The 22536-nt window shown below is 42.1% G+C and overlaps 1 protein-coding gene across 1 annotated transcript in view; it reads left to right on the forward strand.

Annotated features, from left to right (window-relative positions):
* Positions 1-21839, forward strand: part of EDNRA (endothelin receptor type A) — a 58404-nt gene extending 36565 nt beyond the window's left edge. Inside the window, exons 4-8 of the mRNA XM_038755244.1 lie at positions 5446-5644; positions 9802-9954; positions 16749-16882; positions 17502-17610; positions 19253-21839. Coding sequence (XP_038611172.1) covers positions 5446-5644; positions 9802-9954; positions 16749-16882; positions 17502-17610; positions 19253-19393 — 736 coding nt within the window. The 3' untranslated portion in view covers positions 19394-21839. The remainder of the gene's footprint in view (positions 1-5445; positions 5645-9801; positions 9955-16748; positions 16883-17501; positions 17611-19252) is intronic.
* The last annotated feature ends 697 nt before the right edge of the window (positions 21840-22536 follow it).

Here is a 22536-nt window from a genome sequence, read left to right on the forward strand (position 1 = left end):
AGCTCTTGGGAGGGTACAGTACAACAGCAAACAGACACATTCCCTGCCCACAGCAAGCTCACAGGGGGAGACAGATATTAATAAATAAATAGATAAATAAATAAATAAATAAATGAATGAATAAATGAATGAATGAATGAATAAATAAATAAATAAAAATTATGTAAGTGAATACGATATTTAATGTTACTGACTATATACAGTGCTAGAAGACTCAGTGAAAATGTATTCCTCTTCTATCAATCTGTAATCTGCAGAAGGAAGACATTGGGAAAAGAAAAATGATTCATACCAAAATGACATGTAAACTGTTACTGAAGCCTCAGGCCCGGTTATCTACTTAATCATATTTAGTAGTGCTGTGGCATTTTACTGCATTCTTCTAATCTTCTCTTTCCTTTGGCATTGTCAAGTTCTGGATAGAGAAGATAGGATTGTTAGTTATTGAAAAAAAGTTCAAAGAAAGAATTTTTGAAAAAAATACCGCACGATTTTAGGAAAATGGTTTGGGCCATAGCCAGTTTGAGAAAGGACAAGAATTGGAAAAATGCTAAGGCAGTATATTCCATGTGATATATGGGCATTTCCCAGCAAAATGTGAACAATTATCCCTGCAAACTATCAAAACAAGACATACACCTCAGAAGTATGCAGCTTGTTCTGTTTTATTTTAGAAAAGGATCCCTATTATTTGTAGGGTTAACAACCTCATTAAAAAAAAAAACCAAAGTGACTCAGATCATACAGGAAAAGAATTCTGACTGCTGATCCAAATTCCAGTAAAAAGCAATCTGATGAGGGAAATTTAATCAAGATGTAGCTGCCTTAACTACTCTTCTTCAATAATGTTTATGAGGTTACCTGGAAAACTTGCCCCGAGCCACAAAACCGAGGCTAGTTGCTCTTCTACGTGTCTATCTCAGAATCACTTTCTAAACTACTGTCTGTAGCTCTGGATTTAGATGTGCTGCAGAAGTCAGAAATCTGAAGCAGTGAGTCAGAAATGACGGTCAAACTTCCTTCCTTTAAAGGAAGAACCAGTTTCAGTGGAGCAGCAGATAGAGCACAGGCCTGGACATCATAAGGTTCTAATCCCGGATCTGCCACCTGCCTGCTGTGTGACTTCGGGCAAGTCACTTAACTTCTCTGTGCCTCAGTTACCTCATTCGTAAAATGGGGAACAAGACAGTGAGTCCCACCTGGGACAGGGACTGCGTCCAACCTGATTTTATTTGTATCCACCCCAGTGCTTAGTACAGTGCCTGGCACATAGAAAATGCTTAAGAAAGACCATTATTATTATCATTATTACTACTAATAATAATTGACTCAATTGCTTTGATCTGGATCACTCTGGCATGGTTGCCTGGCCTGAGTCCTAGACTGGTTCCAGTTCTTCCAAGGTCCAGGATCCAGGGTTTAGGATGCTCTCTGCTGCCAATGGGGTTTTCCTGGACCAATCTGACCCACAAAACAGTGAGCTAAAGGGAAAGCGTCATAATTGACTTGGCGTTACCCTTAACTCATCTCTCTTCTTCACCCTACGTATTCAATCTGTCACTAAATCCTTCACAACATCACTAAATTCCACCTTTTCCTCACCATCCAAACTGCTACTATGTTAATCGAAGCACTTATCCTATCCCGCCTTGATTACTGCATCAACCTACTTTCTGACCTCTCTGCCACCTGTCTCTCCTGACTCCAGTCCATACTTCACTCTGCTGTCCAGATCATTTTTCTACAAAAACATTCAGTCCATGTTCCCCTACTTCTAAAGAACCTCCGGTGGTTGCCCATCCACCTCCGCATCAAGCAGAAACTCCTTACCATTGGTTTTAAAAAATTCAATCATCTTGCTCCCTCCCTCCCTCCCTCCCTGCTACCTCATTGCTTTCTTGCTACAAGCCAGCCCACACATTTTGCCCCTCTAATACCAACCTCAGTCTTGTCCATCTCACTGCCGACCTCTCGTCCACATCCTGCCTCTGGCCTGGAATGCCCTTCCTCTTCATAACCGACTGACCCAAAGCCTTATTGAAAGTACACCTCCTCCAAGAGGCCTTCCCTGTGCTCAGTTCCTCTTTTCCCACTCCCTTCTGCATCAACCTTGCACTGGGATTTGCCCCACAGAAAATCGTATCCATATTTCATTTCTTTATATTAATGTTTATCTTCCTCTCTAGGCTATAACCTCATTGTGGGCAAGGAATGTGTCTGTTTAGTGTTATATTGTACTTTCCCAAGTGCTTAGTACAATGCTCTGCCCACAATAAGTGCTCAATAAATATGATTGACTGACTGGATTTAGGAGTGATTTGCTTAGAAATTGTAGTTGTAGCCATGGGAGCAAATGAGTCCCCAAGGGAGTGAGTATGAATTCAGGAGAGAAGGGAACCCAGAGCCTAGGGGAGACACCCACAGTTAGGAAATGGAGGCAGAGGGAGAGTAGGTGAAAGGGACCATGAAGAACCAGCCAGAATGGGTGGCCCGACTGGATTACTGCATCAGCCTCCTCTCTGATCTCCCATCCTCCTGTCTCTCCCCACTTCAATCTATACTTCACGCTGCTGCCCGGATCATCTATGTGCAGAAATGCCCTGGGCATGTTACTCCCCTCCTCAAAAATCTCCAGTGGCTACCAATCAACCTACGCATCAGGCAAAAACTCCTCACTCTCGGCTTCAAGGCTGTCCATCACCTCACCCCGTCCTATCTCACCTCCCTTCTTTCCTTCTACAGGCCAGCCCGCACCCTCTGCTCCTCCGCCGCTAACCTCCTCACTGTGCCTCATTCTCGCCTGTCCCGCCGTCGACCCCCAGCCCACGTCCTCCCCCTGGCCTGGAATGCCCTCCCTCCGCACACCCGCCAAGCTAGCTCTCTTCCTCCCTTCAAAGCCCTACTGAGAGCTCACCTCCTCCGGGAGGCCTTCCCAGACTGAGCCCCCTCCTTCCTCTCCCCCTCCCCCATCCCCCCTGCCCTACAGCACCTGTATATATGTTTGTACAGATTTATTACTCTATTTATTTTACTTGTACATATTTACTATTCTATTTATTTTATTTTGTTAATATGTGTTGTTTTGTTGTCTGTCTCCCCCTTCTAGACCATGAGCCCACTATTGGGTAGGGACCGTCTCTATATCTTACCAACTTGTACTTCCCAAGAGCTTAGTACAGTGCTCCGCACACAGTAAGCACTCAATAAATACGATTGAATGAATGAATGAATGAAAGGAGAACCAGAAGAGGAGAGCCAGAAGATTAGATAGTGTTTCCAGGAGGAGGGACTGACTAGTCCACAATGTCAAAGGCTGCCGAGAGGTCGACGAGGATTAGGGCATTCCTATTCCTGTCTCCCCACCTCTGATCACGACTTTCATAATTTTATCCCCATTTCCCCATGTATGTTCCCTCCTCTCTCCACCCAGAGCTAGTGTCATAAAGGAGGCTAGTACTGTAAAATTAGAACCAAGGTAAAGATGTAACAAGGTACAAATTTAGAAACATTGTAAATGCTGTCTGTCATAATTGGAAATGTTTGAAGTCAAGGACATCCTGTATAATTCATGCCTAATTTCTCATCTGTTTTCTGGATCTTGAAGCCTATAGCTAGCTCTCTTACACCACAGCTGCCCTGTCTATCCTACCTTTGTGTGTTCTTATTTCCATTCTACTTTGCTCTTCCCAACTGATAGTTGAGGTATTAAAGGAGTGTTTACCATCTGGGACTTGCTCAGTGCATAGAAATTCCTTGTATACATCACTCTGAACTTTCAAAAACAAAGCTGTTACCTAATTTTTTTAAGCAAACAAGATAGGAAAAACATTTTCAGCTGGTTGTTCTGCATCTGTTTGAAATAGTCTAGACTGTTTTAGCATCTCCCACTTGCTCCAATGTATACAGATCATATTTCTCTAAAAACCATAAATTATGTTATCTCAGAATGTTTCTCCAGCATATCATGTGCTATATGCATGATGTTTGGCATTGATGTGCATACCAGAGATATCTCCCCTAATCTCTAGGCAGTTAAAGTGATGAAGAATTGGGCACATGTACTCCCCAGTGTTGGTATTTTCTGTGATCACAACGTCTCTGAAAGCTTTTGCAACATAAAGAAATACAGGCTCATTTCATTGAAAGGAGATACGGGGAGTTTAAAAATTGAGCAAAGGTCCAAGAGACTGTGTCGTTTATTGTACTCATTGGTTTAAAAAGAGTGCATTTCCTTTTCATTACAACAGCCATAAAAATTAAGTATTAGGCCATGTAAGTATCATACCAGGAATTGTATATCCAGACTAATAGTTCCTTCCTAATACAAAATGTAAATGTGTTGTTATCTAACCTTCAAATTCATTCATTCAATTGTATTTATTGAGCACTTACTGTGTGCAGAACACTGTACTAAGTGCTTCAAATTAGGTCAAAGGACTTAGAGGATCATTAGGCATGTTTTAAATCATTTTTGGAAATTTCCCACTTATGTGAGCCAGGGAAATTCATAATTATCATTTTTAAAAGATAAACAGTGCAGTCTTTTTTTGTGCCTGGTACTGAAAGAACATTAAGTCACAGGACACCAAAATCAGATTTCCCTGAACCAAGTTGGACTAGAAGATAAAAAGGTCTTTCCACATGAATAAGAATTTCATATTGGCAAAAGCAGTTTTCAAAAAATGATCAATAGAGCGTACCTCAGTTATCCATCCAAGTTAATGAAAGGAAAAGATTGCCTGGCTCATTAGAGCCCATACATCATCCATTAAACTTTTCTTACTTATTTTCATGGCTGATACTAGCAAAATGAAATGATTTGCGTTTCACCTGCTTTTCCTTCTGTCCACTCTTCGGTGAGGATTCTGATGAGCAACGGTATCTTTTCTTCTAACTCTTCACCTTAAAATTAAGAGAAACGAAGAGGTTTTGCATATTCAAGATTTGACTGCTTCATTTTTCACCCCCAAGTGCTTCTTAGGATCATTTGGAAGTTTTAGCCAGGAAGTCCTGAATCCGTACATTTTTGGTGCTCTAGGAATCCTGCTGGGGTTTGTAAACCAACTGTAAGCTTGATGCCGTGAGATATCTGAAGACTGTTCCCTCCAAGTATGATTAATTGATACATATGGTTATTTTTTACCGCAGTTATTTTTATTCTTAATTTTGGACATGTTTTCACTGCACTTGTTCTTTTGATTTTCTTTTAATAACCACAGCAGTAAGTACCATGCTTTGCCCAGTGGAATGTCCAAAAAGCAGAAGAACTAACAGTAATAACCGAAGGACTGCTCTTCAGTGGTTTTCAGACAAGGCTAGACCTAATGTTTTTCTATATTCACTATTCAATTCTGTTTTCGAGACTTAAAACTTGCCCTGGTTTTGTAGGTCTTAGGGAAGACAATTGAACAAAGATGTAATGGTCACTGTCCTCTTTTATTTCAGGTACAGAGCAGTTGCCTCTTGGAGTCGCGTTCAAGGAATTGGGATCCCTTTGATCACCGCTATTGAAATAGTTTCCATATGGATCCTCTCCTTTATCCTGGCTATTCCTGAAGCAATTGGTTTTGTTATGGTGCCCTTCGAGTACAAGGGTGAAGAACACAAAACCTGCATGCTCAATGCTACCACCAAGTTCATGGAGGTACTGGCCCAACTGAAATTGATTAAGGCTTTTTGTTCTTTTGAATCGGTAGAATAGACTTCCCATTTTAATTATATATTTTTACATGTTTATCAACAGAAGTTTGTTATCTAATTAAATAATTAATTATAGAATTTGTTAAGCATGTACTATGTGTCCAGTACTGTTCTAAGAGCTGGGGTAGATAAAAGGTAATTAGTTTGGACACAGTCCCTGTCCCTGTCCCTGTCCCACGTGGGGCTCACAGTCTAAGCAGGAGGGAGAAAAGGCATTGAATCCCTTCTGAATCCCTCTATTGAATACTATTGATTGATTTACTGAGTGTTTATTGTGTACCGAGAATACAATAGAGTTAGTAGACATGCCCAGATCAATTTGCAGTCATCTAGAAGAGTGTAATGCACCAGAACAAATGTAATATCTTCACAACGTCGCTAAAATCCACCCTTTCCTCTCCGTCTAAACTGCTACTACTCTGATCCAAGCACTTATCATATCCCACCTTAGTTACTGCATTAGCCTCCTCACTGACCTCCGTAACCCTGTCTCTCCTCACCCCAAGTCCTTTCTTCACTTTGCTGTGTGGATCATTTTTTCTAAAAGAAGTTCAGACCCTTATCTCCCCACTCCTCAAAAACTTCCAATGATTGCCCACCCACCTCTGCTGCAGACTGAAACTCCTTACCGTCGACTCTAAAGCAGTCATCAGCTCACCCCCTCTATCTTACCTTGCTGATTTTCTACTGCATCCATCTTGCACACTTCACTCCTTCAGTGCCAACCCTCTCGCTCTACCTTAGTCTTGTCTGCTTCTCTGCCAAGCCCTTGCCCACATCTTCCTTCTGGCCTGGAGCTACCTCCCCGCTCATATACAACAAACCACTACTCTCCCCACCTTGAAAGTCTTATTAAAATCACATCTCTTTTAAGAGGCCTTTTCAGAACTAGCCCTCATTTCCCCTACTCTCTTTTCCTTCTGCCACTATATACCCTTTGAGCACTTGATCTTCATGCACACACACACACCTCAGCCCCATAGAAAATACTTTAATGTCTGTCTCTCCCTCTAGACTGTAAACACCCGGCAAGCAGGGAATGTGTCTACCAAGTCTGTTGTAGTGTATTCTCTCAAGTGCCTAGTGTAGTCCTCTGCACAGAGTAAGCACACAATATATTCCAGTTTTTGATTGGTGACAAAAAACAAATACCAAGAACCTAAGATGAGGAATTGCTGTCCAGGCACAAGTTCAGAAATAACTAAAAAACCACAAACTGAAAAGGCCTGGAGACTATACAGTCAATTACCAGCCGAATATGCAACAACAGTATAACTCCATTATTTTAAAAAAATCAACACCAAACTGCGATAAATTTATAGGAGCATGACCGACAAGAGCCAGGAAGAAATCCTTTAATTTGTTTGCATTGTTCCAGTTTTGGTGAAGAAACTGGAGAAGGACCAGTGAAAAGTGGCAGAAATGATTAGAGGGATAAAAAGACAGGAAAAGTTGTGTGAATTGGAGTTATTGGATCAGAAGAAGAGAAGGGAAAGATTGAACTAATGTGTGTTTTCATATATGGCTGGGTTTATGATAAATGCCATAGTTATTTTTAAGAACTTAGATTTGCTGAGCACTGGGGTAGATGCAAGGTTATTCAAGTAGACAGAGTTTCTGTCCCACATGGGATTCAGAATCTCTCTTAACCCTTCTGGCCCTCCATTTCCTCTTCTGTAAAGTGGGATTAAGTGACTTGCCCAAGGCCACAAACTAGGCTGCCAGAAGTGGAGCTGGGATTCAAACTCAGGTTGCCTAACTCCCAGTCCCATGTTCTTTCCATTAGGCCACACTGACACTCACAACTTTTTCCTCTATTTCCTACAGAGATAATGTTTAAATTGCAATAAGTGTTTGGTTGAATATAAGAAAAAAACTCTGAGTGCTTGTGGGATAAACTACCGAGGCCTAAACTGCTTTTATGGCAATGTTAAAGGAAGCATATAGGCAGCAATCTTCCCTACTCCCTAGGGGCAATGAATCTGACCAAATTTCCTCTTGCAGTTCTTTCTCTAACTCATCCTATCTGTAATCTAGATAGTAGTTACAGGGCAATTCAGTTTATAACAGGCTGAATTTCATCCCATAGAAATCTTTCTTTGGTAGACTAAACAGAACTTGTGAAAGGTCATATTTATGTTGCTGACAAGCCTTCCTTTAGTTGCATTTGTCTTTAGAGTTGATCTTCAGTGGCCAGAATGGTCTCTATGAAGGGCTTTCAGGCAAACAGTCTCTACCACTGTAACGTAAGTAGTAATGAACCAACACCACCACCCCCACAGGCTGTTTTGTTAGAGACACAGCAGGAGATCCTGTGAGTTGCCACAGTAAATGATTGCTCCAAGCCCAAACTCCAGAGCTCCTATCCCACGAGTGAGGTAGTGCTCAGTTTTAATCTTGCCTGACCTTATAGTTAGGTGTGGAAAATGCCTGCTGGAAAATGCGTCCTTGGTCCCAGTGCAGGGCTGCTGGTTGAAGAATCCTCCTCCAACCGTGTATCTTCAGCAAAGTCGGAAATAATGACAGCATTCAGAATCCTTCTCACCCTCAGATTGGCTTCCCTCTGAGTGTAGGCAGAGGTGGGAATCCCTGATTCAGCTGCAATGGACCACAGGCAAGCAGTTTAGCCCCTGGGAGGTAGACCAGTTGAACAGTTTTGTCCCAGGATACTCTATCCAAGATACTGTATATCTTACTAAGACTTAGCTGACACCATTTTTGATATGAGATTTGAGTTTACGTCTGCTGCCAAGACATTATAACCAATTGTGGTGGGGTACTCGTGCTCATATTTCTCAGGGTCCTTTTGAGTGGGAGAGTGGGAAGTAAAAACCATTGAACCTCTTTTTTACACAGTGCAGTAAGAAATCATTTTCTTCTAGAGTGGGACCATGATTTTTTTTTTCTTTGCTGTGGGAATTGTGATGCTACAGTAAGGGATTTGACCTTGCAAAATAAACAATCTAGAGGAAAGATTATGAGAAAGAAGAACTCCTTTTCCATCACACTGATTAATCATTTAGAGTCAGGAAGTATTTAAGTATCATGTTTCAATTTCCATTTTTGGCAGACCATAAAAGTTCATATTTTAAAATGAAACCAAACAGAAGAATTCTTGGATTTGCAAATACAGCTACTTCCTAGTCCCACAGGAGCACAAAACTAAACACTACAGCAAATATGGAATTCCTTCCAAATGACTTCCAGGTGTTAAGCATTAAAAAGAGAGGAAAATAAAGAAACTTATTGATAGCTCTAATTTCCTGGTGATGAGGTCACATAGCATGCATTCCAGAAAAAAGGGGTTAACTAACTAAAGCTACTGAAAACAACCATTCATAAGCTTCCCATATTCCCATATTCCAAACAATTGCCTGGGATGCAACAAACCAGCTGCAGGAGAAGTTATTCCACTGATAGCTGTCAATGAAAATTGTCAATGAAAATACATGATTGTAGCTCTAGACTGTAAGCTTGTTGTGGGTAGGGAATGTGTCTACCAACTCTGTTATATCATACTCTCCCAAGCACTTAGTACAGTGCTCTGTACACAGGAAGTGCTCAATATATATGATTGATTGACTGATTGATGACCATTCATTCATTCATTCATTCATTCAGTCGTATTTATTGAGCGCTTACTGTGTGCAGAGCACTGTACTAAGCGCTTGGGAAGTAAAAACAACATACAGAGACGGTCCCTACCCAATAATGAGCTCACAGTCTAGAAGGACGGGCTCAGAAAAAGCATCCATTCATTGGAGTTTTGAAAAGAAACCATCTTTCCCAAGTTCTCTGTCAAAAACTATATAATCGAAACCGTTTTAAGTGTTTCAAAATATTGGGTTTTCTATCTCCATTTTTGGTTGTTCTGTTAGTAGTGGTTTCCTGAGTGTTAGGTCTCAGAGATAGGTTTCTGCTCCCATGAACAATTACTCAGTAATTGCAGCCAGAAAAATTTAAGGCCACACAAACTAGGAAGCCTCTGAAGGTTTACCAGCTTCAGCCTGACATGCCGAGTTTCCTAGGCCATTTCAGGTTTGCCTTGCATTTAATTTACAAGATTACTTCCATCTTTCTTTTTTTGTCTCTCTCCTGCAGTTTTACCGAGATGCAAAGGACTGGTGGCTCTTTGGCTTCTATTTCTGTGTGCCTCTAGCCTGCACTGCCATATTTTACACTCTGATGACTTGCGAGATGTTAAACAGAAGAAACGGCAGCTTGAGAATTGCCCTCAGTGAGCATCTTAAGCAGGTAAATAATAAATTGAGGTTGGCCAACGTGTTTTTCTGTGGAGAAATGTGTCAGATGTCCGGCATAGAGGGGCACTGGTGACTGATTATTTATGAATCAAAACTATACAAAGCGTGGTTTAGTGGAAAGAGCACGGGATTGGGAGTGAGAGGTCGTGGGTTCTAATCCCAGCTCTGCCACTTGTCAGCTGTGTGATTTTGGGTAAGTCACTTAACTTCTCTGTGCCTCAGTTACCTCATCTATAAAATGGAGATTAAGACTGTGAGCCCAACGTGGGACAACCTGATAACCTTGTATCTACCCCAGTGCTTAGAACAGTGCTTGGCACATAGTAAGCACTTAACAAATATCATCATCATTATTATCTTCATATACTAATTTAGCCAAGAAGAACAGAAAAGTTTTTTTTTTATTTTCTTTTTTTTAAATGATATTTGTTAAGCGCTTACTATGTGCCAGGCACTGTAACTAAGTGCTGGGATAGATACAAGCTAATCAGACTGAACACAGTCCATGTTCCACCTGGGGATTACAGTCTTAACCTCCATTTTAGAGATGAGGTAACTGAGGCCCAGAGAAGCAAAGTGACTTGCCCAAGCTCACACAGGAGACAAGTGGCAGAACCAGGATTAGAACCCAGGACCTTCTGACTCCTAAGCCCGTGCAAGTGCTTAGTACAGTGCTCTACACACGGTAAATGCTCAATAAATACAATTGAATGAATGAATGAATAGTACTTCTCATTTCCAATGTCATATATTGAGCTTCCCACGAATGAAGAGGTGAAGAGTTGAGAAGAAGCACAATTCTTCAGGGGTGATTATCTTAAGGACGTCATCGTATGTGTTTTGCTAAGGAGAGAATCAGCTCCTTTCAGGCAAGCAGCTGTTAAGCGCTTAATACGGTGCTCTGCACACAGTAACGCTCAATAAATATGATTGATTGATTGATTGACTGAATTGGGTAGAGTTATTAATAATAATAATAATAGCATTTATTAAATGCTTACTATGTGCAAGGCACTGGTCTAAGTGCTGGGGAGGTTACAAGGTGATCAGGTTGTCCCACAGGGGGCTCACAGTCTTAACCCCCATTTTACAGATAAGGGAACTGAGGCACAGAGATGTTAAGTGACTTGCCCAAAGTCACACAGCTGACAATTGGTAGAGCCGGGATTTGAACCCGTGACCTCTGACTCCAAAACCCGTGCTCTTTCCACTGACCCTTGCCCACTTAGAACCCCTGGCAAGCGCAATGTTAGAAGTGGGTCTTCACCTTACAGTAACTTGGCTTTCTTCATACTGCATGTGAAAAAGTCAGCTGGTTCATGGTGGAAAAAGCTCTCAAAGCACAGCATGTATTTTTATGGTATTTGTTAAGTGCTTACTATGCCCACATCGCTCTCTGAGAACTGGGGTAGATACATGTTATAAAAGTTGAATACAGTCCCTGTCCCGCATGGGGCTCACAGTCCAAGTAGGAGGGAGAACAGGAGAACTGAGGCACAGAGAAGTGAAGTGACTTACTCAGGGTCACACAGAAAGCACTTTTTAGAATCAGAATTAGAACCCAGATCCTCTGACCCCCAAGCCCGTGCTTTTTCCACTAGGCCATGCTGCTTCTCTAGTATTGACATGGTACAGTCCATGTTCATCCATTCAATCGTATTTACTGAGCGCTTACTGTGTGCAGAGCACTGTACTAAGCTCTTGATCTGTTGGCTGGTATCCGAAGATGTGATATATTGACTGATTTCTCTTGTTTTAGTTGTTAGTCACCCCACGTTTACTCTCCCATGACTTCCAACTGAAAAGTCATGAAAATTCAGTGCCAACTGAGTGAACCCTATCAGAAGGAGTTGAAAGGTGGTATTACAAATAGGGATGAGGTCACTGAAATTTCACTAAAAATGTTTTCCAAAAAGAATGATATGACTTTTTTTGCATAAATCAAGAGCACAGCATTGGGTGTGAAGCTCCAGTGTAGGGGTCAAATCTGAGCTGCCACCCACCCACCTAGTTTAATCCGGTCCTTAAAGCATCGTTAGGCTTGGTGGCCTTTCACTCCTGGTGAGTCAGTTAGCCAGTCGGTCGTATTTATTGAGCACTTACCGTATGCAGAGCACTGTACTAAGAGCTTGAAGAGTACAATATAACAATATAGCAGATACATTCCCTGCCCACAATAAGCTTATAGTCTAGAGGGGGTGAGCAACAATTTTCCTTGGTACCACTTCAATTTTCCCCCTAGAAGCACTGTTTCAGTGCCTGGCACATAAGTAAGCGCTTAACAAATGCTGTCATTATTATTATTATTCCAAGGCCTCATTCCAGGCTGTTGATTTAAGGGTGGAGATAACACTCAACAAGTAGTGAGCTTCCAATATGTTGTTAATGGTGGGTATTTATGTGGCCCAATACATTTTGCTTATACAGCCATTTGGGAGAAAAAGTTGGGGATCCCATTGGCACAGAGCCTTTTATACCCAATTGGCTGAACACTTAGGCATCCCTTGAATGAAGAAACATAGTCTTAGGTGCTGGGAAGTGCTGAAGTGTTCTTCATTATCTTTGGTCCTTTTTGTTTGCCTTTACTAAAATGAATGAAAGAACTGGAAGGTGTCGGAAGCCCTTAATAATGGAACCTCCATGTCAAATAAAGAGACCTCCCATACAGTCTTCCTTCCTTTCCAAAAAGCAACCTGTCTATTTACTTAGTTTTTCTCTAGGCCAACTCTTTTTTCCCCTATTCATGCTAGATGAGCTGCTAAAGCAGATAAAAGAACTTCCAGTTATAATGGACTAGGAGATGACAATTGTTCCCATTCTCTTATTAGCAATTTGTGATGGCTGAACTGAAGCCCTTTTCAGTGGCGTTGCTAATCATGTGCATGTCCTGCAGTAATTGCACCGCTAAAACTGTATTTTAGAAATGAACCTGCATGCCACTTCCAGTTGAAGCCCTTGTTTTCTACCAATTTTATCTCAACATTTACTTCCCCCCAACTGCACTCAAGTGGCATTTTACATTCCTAGTTAGACATCTAAATGCATGCTTTATTATACGAGAAGGGTAATTGGAGCAAGTTCATAGTAAAAGGAAAATCTAAGCCTATGAGTTCCGTGAATTTCAATATGATGATTAGCAAACCAGATCGAGGTCAAGTTTTTGTGTTATACAAAGCATTAGCTCTCAACATGCTCATTTTATTGGTACTAATGTTTTTCACTCACCTCCATGTTCCTAATTCCATCTACTGCCATATAGCTTACTAATTCTCCAGACAGGGACTCAAGGGACATCAACAGTGCCTTCCCTCCCCTTAGAGTTGGGGAAAACATAGCTTCCCCTTAAACCCTCCCCATCCTCCGATGAAAGCAGATGAATAGAAGATATTCTGGACCAGTCAGAGATTTGGTACTGGCTCAGGATGGGGATGGAGTAATCCCCATTCCCAACTGACAGTCACCGGGGCGAGACCAGGCTTGTTTCGCGTTTGGGTGCTCTCCTGGGGACAAGGGCTCTTCAAAAAAATTGTCTTGTCCATCCACTGCATCCCCCAATCACAATCTGGCCAGTCCCTAGTTTCCAATAATAATAACAGTGGTACTTGTTAAGTGCATACTATGTGCCCAGCACTGTTCTAAGCATTGGGATAAAATACAAATTAATCAGATTGGACACAGTCCCTGTCCCTCCGGGACTCACACTCTTAATCCCCATTTGACAGGTATGCGGTAACAGGTACAGAGAAGTTAAGTGACTTGTCCAAGGTCCCACAGCAGACATGTAGGGGAGTTGGGATTAGAGCTGGAGTCCTTCTGATTCCCAGGCCTGTGTTCTATCCAGTAAGCCACCCTGCTTCCTACCACACTGCTTGCTACCAGCGCTTAGAACAGTGCTTTGCACATAGTAAGCGCTTAATAAACGCCATCATTATTATTATTATTACCAGCAGCTGTGAACTGGGATGAATTGTCACAGGGGCTTTAGAAGCTGCAATCCAGGGCCTGGAATGAGGGGACCACCCACTGAAACTAGGGAGGCGTGGGTGGCCATGTTCTAGGTCAGTTGATGGGGCAGACTCCTGATTATCAATCATATTTATTGAGCGCTTACTGTGTGCAGAGCACTGTTCTCCTGGGGACTAGGGCTCTTCAAAAAAATTGTCTTGTCCATCCACTGGATCCCCCAATCACAATCTGGCCAGTCCCTAGTTTCCAATAATAATAACTGTGGTACTTGTTAAGCACGTACTATGTGCCAAGCACTGGGATACAGGGGTTCCCTGTCAGGTCATTTCACCCGGTTTAGGGAACCAGCATTGTTAGCTCTTTGCTAATGCTAATGAGCATTAACTAATTGCTCAGTCAATCAATCAATCAATCAATCATATTTATTGAGCACTTTATTGCTCCTCTCCTATTAATTGGATTAGTCCAGGGGAAGGTGTTAATGAGGACTCTTCCAGAGGAAAAGCTGGGGGAGGGGAAGGGTGGACTGGGAGAGCTTAGATTTCCCTGTCTCTTCAAAGAGCCTAGTGAGGCTGCATTCACTTCCCAAGCACTTAGTACAGTGCTCTGCACACAGTAAGCGCTCAATAAATACAATTGATTGATTGATTCATTCATTCATTCATCCTTCTCTTCTCTGGCCTCTCTCTCCTGAATCCCCCTTCCCTGCCCCAGCTGCAGCCTTCTGACCCCAGCCCTGTTTGAATAAAAGTGCCTTAGTGTGTGTTTGTAAGTGAGGGGGAAAGGGGTGACTGTTCCCTCTCCCCAAACCCACATAAATATACAGCAATGATGAGAAGTGGAAGCACCAATCTAATAATAATAATAATAATAATAATAATAATGTTGGCATTTATTAAATGCTTACTATGTGCAAAGCACTGTTCTAAGTGCTGGGGAGGTTACAAGGCGATCAGGTTGTCCCATGGGGGACTCACAGTCTTAATCCCCATTTTACAGATGAGGTAACTGAGGCCCAGAGAAGTTAAGTGACTTGCCCAGAGTAACAGAGCTGGCAGTTGGCGGAGCCGGGATTAGAACCCATGACCTTTGACGCCAAAGCCCATGCTCTTTCCACTGAGCCACACTGTTTCTCCTGGCCCTCTACTGTGGAGGCCAAAGGAACACACTCAAGGGGTCCCAGGAAGAAGCATTTCGTTCTTTCCTCAGTCAACCTCTTTCATAGTCTTGGAGACTAATCAACTCTGAATCGATATGGAGATAATAATAATAATAATAATAATAATAATAATGATGGCATTTATTAAGCGCTTACCATGTGCAAAGCACTGTTCTAAGTACCGGGGAGGTTACAAAGTGATCCAGTTGTCCCACGGCGGGGGAAGGGTGGGGGGGAGGATGAGGAAGGGGGGTGGCAAATTCTTCATGCATGCATACGTAAACTCACACACACCTCCATACTTTCTCTCCACCTCTTCCTTTTCTCTCCCCTCCCACCCACCCCCTTTCCGTCACACATGTCCTCTCCATCTTTGCACTCAGGAGACACCTCTGTCTGCGCCCTGCAGCTGGGGCACCTCAATCCCCTCCAGCTTCAGGGACTGTGAGCTGGAGCCTGTTTGGAGCCTGGCCCCTGCTCCCTAACCCCCCTTCCCCTCCCTCCTGCCCCTCTACACCTCTCCTAGGCCAAAGGCTCCAGCACACCTTTGTGCATGTCTTCCTCCCCTCCCTTTTCTCCTTCCTCCCCCCACCCACTTTCCCAGCCTGCTGGCCAGATGTGATGGGTACTTCTAGATTCCTGCAGGACATTCAAATGATGCTATAAGTATTGTTGCCAACTTGTACTTCCCAAGCATTTAGTACAGTACTCTGCACACAGTAAGCGCTCAATCAATACGATTGAATGAATGAATGAATAAGTAATGTGATATAACGTGTCACATGAGGGGGCCGCATAAAATTGAATAACCCTGAGCCCGTTAAAGAGTTGATCCAACCCAGGCTGAGGGCAGGCTCCTTTGGGCATTCCCAAGCTGTCCACCGTGTCTGGTAGCTGCAGGCCCCCAGCAAGTGATTGCCACTTGTGAGCTGTATCCTTTTTACCACCCAATCTCTCTCACTGTGATGCTATCTGGACATACCTGGGCAAAGAGAACATCAGACGGCATCTCCTTTGGCCGATCCAGGTGGGGCCATTCTTTCCCAACATGGAAAAAAGGGAAGAGGGTGGGCTGATAAATCTGAGAAAGAATCAACCTGAACAAAAGGTTCTTCCATAAGATTTTCATTGAGATACTGCAGAGTTTTTGTTTTGGTTTTTTGTTTGTTTGTTTGCTATTTGTTAAGTAGTTATTATATGCCAGGCACTGTACTTAAACACTGGGGTAGATACAAGCTAATCATGTTGGACACAGTCCATATCCCATGTGGGGCTCCCAGTCTTAATCCCCATTTTACAGATGAGGTAACTGAGGCACAGAGAAGTTAAGTGGCTTGCCCAACACTTTGCAGCAGGCAAATGACAAGAGCTGGGATTAGAGCCCAGGTCCCTCTGATTCCCAGGCCCAGGCCCTATCCACTAGCCGCACTGCTTCTCCGAGGTGATAGCAACAGCAGCTTCCTGTTCATCCCTGTCCCCAGTTTGTATTAACTCAACCGTTCCTCTTTGCAGAAAAATATTACCTTGGACTCGGTTGAAAATCCAAACCTTCCACGGGATCTTACAGTGTGGTCTTGTCGATCTTGTGGACTCTTTCTAGTCTTCCCTGGAACCCTGCATTGTAGTTGATCTAACCAATCTTATTTCTTGCTTCCCTTTAGCGGCGTGAAGTGGCCAAGACTGTCTTCTGCCTGGTTGTGATATTTGCCCTTTGCTGGTTCCCTCTTCATTTAAGCCGAATTTTGAAGAAGACAGTGTACAATGAAAAGGATATGAACCGATGTGAATTGCTCAGGTACTGAATAATTTTTCTATGACTTACTCATCATAGCCAAAATGGTTTACTGCACACCCGTGATATCTCCTGGTAGAGATTCTAGAACTTCCCAAATCCTCCAACCATGATCTTCCTTCTCTTCTGTGTTTCCTCTTTTAACATTCTCCCTGTTTAACACTTCATTGTTTTTATTCAGAATGTAAATACAGAGCACTTTAATTCCACATCTGATCCCTCAGGGATTGCCAGAAATGAGTGATGAGTGCTAATTCAGTAATCTGTGCCACAACCAGAAGTAGGTGGCTGTTCTTCAATCTGCATGAAAAATTTTCCTTTGGTGCTAATTGCGGTGGGTTTTGCAACTAAATCGTAGGTCAGCCCAGAACCACCACCTCTCTTTATGAAAGCGACCTTTATCATCATCATCATCATCATCAATCGTATTTATTGAGCGCTTACTGTGTGCAGAGCACTGTACTAAGCGCTTGGGAAGTACAAGTTGGCAACTTCAGTCCATTCAGCAGCCATTGGAGAAAAATGGCTTGTGGGAAGAAATCATGTTTGCCTTGGGGATAATGTAGAAAGCATGTTTAAATAACTATGTGCTAATTATTCTACTATTTTTCCATTGCTTTAGTTTCCTGTTGCTCCTGGATTACATCAGTATTAACTTGGCAACCATGAACTCGTGTATAAACCCAATAGCCCTCTATTTTGTCAGCAAGAAGTTTAAAAACTGTTTCCAGGTAAGCTCTGAATTCTTCTTCAGGGGAAACTGGTAGTGTCTACAAAGTAGAAGGGAAGAAGATATTGCCCTAATACTCTGAAGAGTAATAGTCTGCTTCCTCAACCAAAGGAATAAAGGCCTGGCTTTCTAGTAAACTAAGTTCGTCAAATAGTGTCATGCCAGAGGGAGCACCAGAAAGGCAGCTCTTGTAGAACACAGCCAAGAAATCCTTGAGTTGAAGTCAAAGGTTTGGACGTACCCCGATAACAACTGAGTGTTCAGCTTCAAAGTAGCCCTAAAATAGGATACACTAATCAAGCATCTCATTTGATGTGCTTCCAGTCAATCAATCAATCAATCAATCAATCGTATTTATTGAGCGCTTACTATGTGCAGAGCACTGTACTAAGCGCTTGGGAAGTACAGATTGGCAACACATAGAGACAGTCCCTACCCAACAGTGGGCTCACAGTCTAAAAGGGGGAGACAGAGAACAGAACCAAACATACCAACGAAATAAAATAAATAGGATAGAAATGTACAAGTAAAATAAATAAATAAATAGAGTAATAAATATGTACAACCATATATACATATATACAGGTGCTGTGGGGAAGGGAAGGAGGTAAGATGGGGGGATGGAGAGGGGGACGAGGGGGAGAGGAAGGAAGGGGCTCAGTCTGGGAAGGCCTCCTGGAGGAGGTGAGCTCTCAGCAGGGCCTTGAAGGGAGGAAGAGAGCTAGCTTGGCGGATGGGCAGAGGGAGGGCATTCCAGGCCCGGGGGATGACGTGGGCTTCCCAGGGGCATCTTTTATTCCTGGGGACTTAAGTAAAATGTTTTATATACCAACTCCACCTGCTGTTCCCAATTGCCACGCGCATAATTCTTGTCAATTTAATTTTCATATTCTGATTGTATTTGTTCTCCCTGCATGCCCTCCCTGTGGCACAGACAGAAAATGATAACCCAGATCCAGATTGGCCCGAGTTGAGACCCAGGACTAACCCATAACAGTCCTGACCAGAAGGAAGCCCAAGTCATGTTTCCAGGGAACGGTGTCATGTGTACACAGGGCTTTTTTATGGTATTCATTGAGCACTTCCTGTGTGCCAGGCAGTGTACTAAGCACTGGGTAGATACAAGCTGGGGCTCACACTCTTTGACCATCAGTGCTGTTCATATTCAGGGCTGGATTGGGGGGCAGATGAACCCAATTCATTTTGGAAGCTCTGGGCACAAGCCCTAGTGCAGCGTTAGAGATCTTTACATGCAGGTTTATTGTTTTCTGGTATAAACTCTTCAAACAGGTCACCAGGATTGGAAATGCAATAGATATGGGACTCATGAATTGAACAAGATTGGAAGTGCAGGAAGGTGATCTGACTTGGGGCTCTGTTTGTCTAGAGTCAACCTCACCCTTGCTGCTTCCCAAGTTCTTTTCTCAGTCGGAAGGATAGCGTGAAAGAGAAAAGGGCAGCTATTTGGTAGTGCTGGGAGAAGCAATCGTGCAGGTTCTCCAAACTTGGTCTATAAAGTAAGGAGCCAAATCCCCCCGTCAGGTATATATGCCCTCTAATTTCACAGGAAACCTCAACCTGCCTAATACTTTTAGGAATGCCTTGATCAACTGACGTTACCTGGACTTGTTTCTTTTCTCCAGTCCTGCCTCTGCTGTTGCTGCTACCAGTCTAAAAGTCTAATGACCTCAGTCCCAATGAATGGAACAAGCATTCAGTGGAAAAACCATGAACAAAACAACCACAACACAGATAGAAGCAGTCATAAAGACAGTATAAATTGAAGCTCTGAAAGGACGCTCACAGTACTTCAAATCTCCCGAAGAATCATCCCATTGCAGCAGTTTCAACAGGAATTGATGGATTATCTATGCTCTGATCTCCCTTCCAAAAGAAAAGACTTTGAAGTGATCACAGAAGGACTGGCTGTGCATTTAAGATTTGTGAATCTGATTGCTTCTGACTGATATGCGTTCTCTGGAGATTCTATTTAGCTTTTTGGGAAAAATGGAAAGTATTGACTTAGCAGTGAAACTGTAAGAGTAGTGGCTGCCCTAGGGTGGAATTAACATTGCCCAGAGGTTCATCTTTTGAGTCGACTGTTCAGCGAGAATTTGTTAGGTATAGAGTTTTGGAGAGAGTGCTGTGAGTCATATATCGTAACTTCATCCTATTCTAGATTAAAAAGAAAAATCACTTAATGGGGTGATGACATTTTTCCTTATAAAAAACACATTTAGTATGGGTTGAAGCCATATTTTGAAATGTCAGCCTAAACCAATGTTTTACAAAAGTGCTTATCATAATAGTCTAGTAATCAGCTGGCCTTATTTACACTCTAGGGGAACAATTAGAAGGTTAGCACTTCACAAGTCAAGGTTTTATTTATAAAACATTTTTATTTATAAAAACGTGCATCTGAAATGGCATCAAATTTAGGCACTTACCAACATAGAGTGATACCAACAAGAAGGTATTATAATGTGCAATTATTCTAAGTATTTTAAAAGAAACATATATTTTTGTAAAAAAAAGTGTAGTCTTTTGTTAAAGGGGATCTTGAACATCTTTGTAATCTACCTGTCATGTTGATTGATAATCCATGCTCTTCATAAGCCTGTGCTCTACAGGTGTATCTATTTCTAATTTTAAATGGACAGCATGTGTTAGGATGAACAGGCTTACAAAATATCCTAAACCATTCCTGATAATTTCACAGATGATCATTAATGTAAAACCTAGAGCACAAAGAGTGTCTGGAAGAACGGGAATGGACAGTTTAAATTAACTTTTTGAAACTTTCATTGCGGTTTCATATCTAACCATCAATATAAAAAGCCTATTGCTAATAAAAACTGTAGAAACTTATGTTTTGATACAAGTAAGCATATGACTTAGCTTTCTCTTAATTATTCTCAAAATAAGGCTAGATGGCAGGTATTATTGTTCAGCATTACATTTTTTGTATAGGAAGCATTATACCAAATAGTGGGCTGAAGTTTATCAGTGTATTGTATATCCACTGTAGGATTCTGCCATGAGATTCATAGCGTTTGTCCCGTCAGGCTGAAAGAGCATAGCTCCAACTTCACTCTGAAATTCTTCACCTCTGCTTCAGGAATAAAAATTCAAAACCGTCACCTAATTCACAAGGTCAACTTTTCAAAGTGCCTACAGTGGCTTCCACTACACAACTTTACAGATGTTTACAGTATGTACACAACAAAGAAAGTCTTTTAGTGTATATAAAAATACCCTCTGTAAATTGCTCTCTTGTTTTTGTTGTTTAAACCTCTATAGTATGTGTGTGTGCATATACTATATATATGCATGTGTGTGGTGATATATGAATATAATCGAATAGTACTGCTCAGTAGTAGTGGCAAAGAGCATACTATAAGTGGGATCAAGATGATGTTAATCACAGCTGCCTTACTGGGTCAGGCCTGCCCCAGTCAGAAGCATCCTGGTTCACGGTTCTAATTTCCACATAACCATAAAAAATGTTGATATTAGAATACATGACATCCAGGCCGAATGACCGCAAGCCGTGACGTAGGGCAGGGATGAGCCGAAAAGCGAGAGCGTTTCTATTTTTTTGGCATGCACATAGTAGATGTGATAAATACATTATAATTCAACAACCACAATGCAGTGTGATCAAGGAGAAGCGGAGGATCTGTTTTTCGACGAAGGCCAGTTCGGAAGTACCACTTCATTGAGGAAGGACTAAACCAGTTTATGATGCTGCATTGGAATTCACTGTGAGCACAATGTGTAATCTAAGGCCTGCGAAGTAAATGGACAAGGTGTTCGCTACTTAAAGAAACCAAGTTCCCCATCCTGTCAGTTCAAGGGGTAACAGTCATATTCCATTATTTATTGGTACATCACGTATGCCCGGTATAATCCAAAGTAATATGTCCGTTTCGTTTAGATGAAACATACCTAGAAAAAAGTACTCTGTTTTTTTGCAATTGGACAGAATATGTTTCAAGAATGCAGAAAGGCATTCTGGTCACAAAAAATAACTGCACAAGTTTGTGTGTGTGTGTGTTTGTGTATTTTAATAGATCACAAGACATAACAGACATGACTTCTCTCTAGAGTCGTTTTCAAAGTATTTCCTATCTCAACAGAAAGTTGAATTCCTGAAAACCTGATCCCAGAATCCAAGGCTCTGCAATGGAAGTGACCCCAGAAATGTAAAATAAAAAAGTTACACAGTAATCATTAGTAATTTCATGATTATTCCTATGTGATGCTCTGTGAAAATGATGCTCATATTCTGCAACTGTCAGCCTACTCACGGAAAAGTCACTATTCAGCATTCAAAAAGTGCACCTGTGCTCCCAGAAGATTCCCATTGTAGGAAAATAATAATAATAATAATGATGGCATTTATCAAGCACTTACTATGTGCAAAGCACTGTTCTAAGCGCTGGGGAGGTTACAAGGTGATCAGGTTGTCCCATGGGGGGGTTCACAGTCTTAATCCCCATTTACAGATGAGGGAACTGAGGCACAGAGAAGTTAAGTTTCTAGACTGTGAGCCCACTGTTGGGTAGGGACTGTCTCTATATGTTGCCAACTTGTACTTCCCAAGTGCTTAGTACAGTGCTCTGCACACAGTAAGCGCTCAATAAATACGATGGATTGATTGATTAAGTTACTTGCCCAAAGTCACACAGTTGACAATTGGTGGAGCCAGGATTTGAGCCCACGACCTCTGACCCCAAAGCCCGTGCTCTTTCCACTGAGCCATGCTGCTTCTCTATGAAGCAGCAAATGAGCAAATTCTGTTTAAGGCCGAGCAATTATTGTCAAAAGAAAGCTTCAGAACTGGTAGCTTACTGGAAATCAAGTTCCTTTGTAAGTCCTTAGACGTTTTCCAGGCCTGTGACAGAGCATCAGCCTTCTCTTTCAG

The sequence above is a fragment of the Tachyglossus aculeatus genome, chromosome 12 (genome assembly GCF_015852505.1).
Source record: "Tachyglossus aculeatus isolate mTacAcu1 chromosome 12, mTacAcu1.pri, whole genome shotgun sequence".
Taxonomy (NCBI): domain Eukaryota; kingdom Metazoa; phylum Chordata; class Mammalia; order Monotremata; family Tachyglossidae; genus Tachyglossus; species Tachyglossus aculeatus.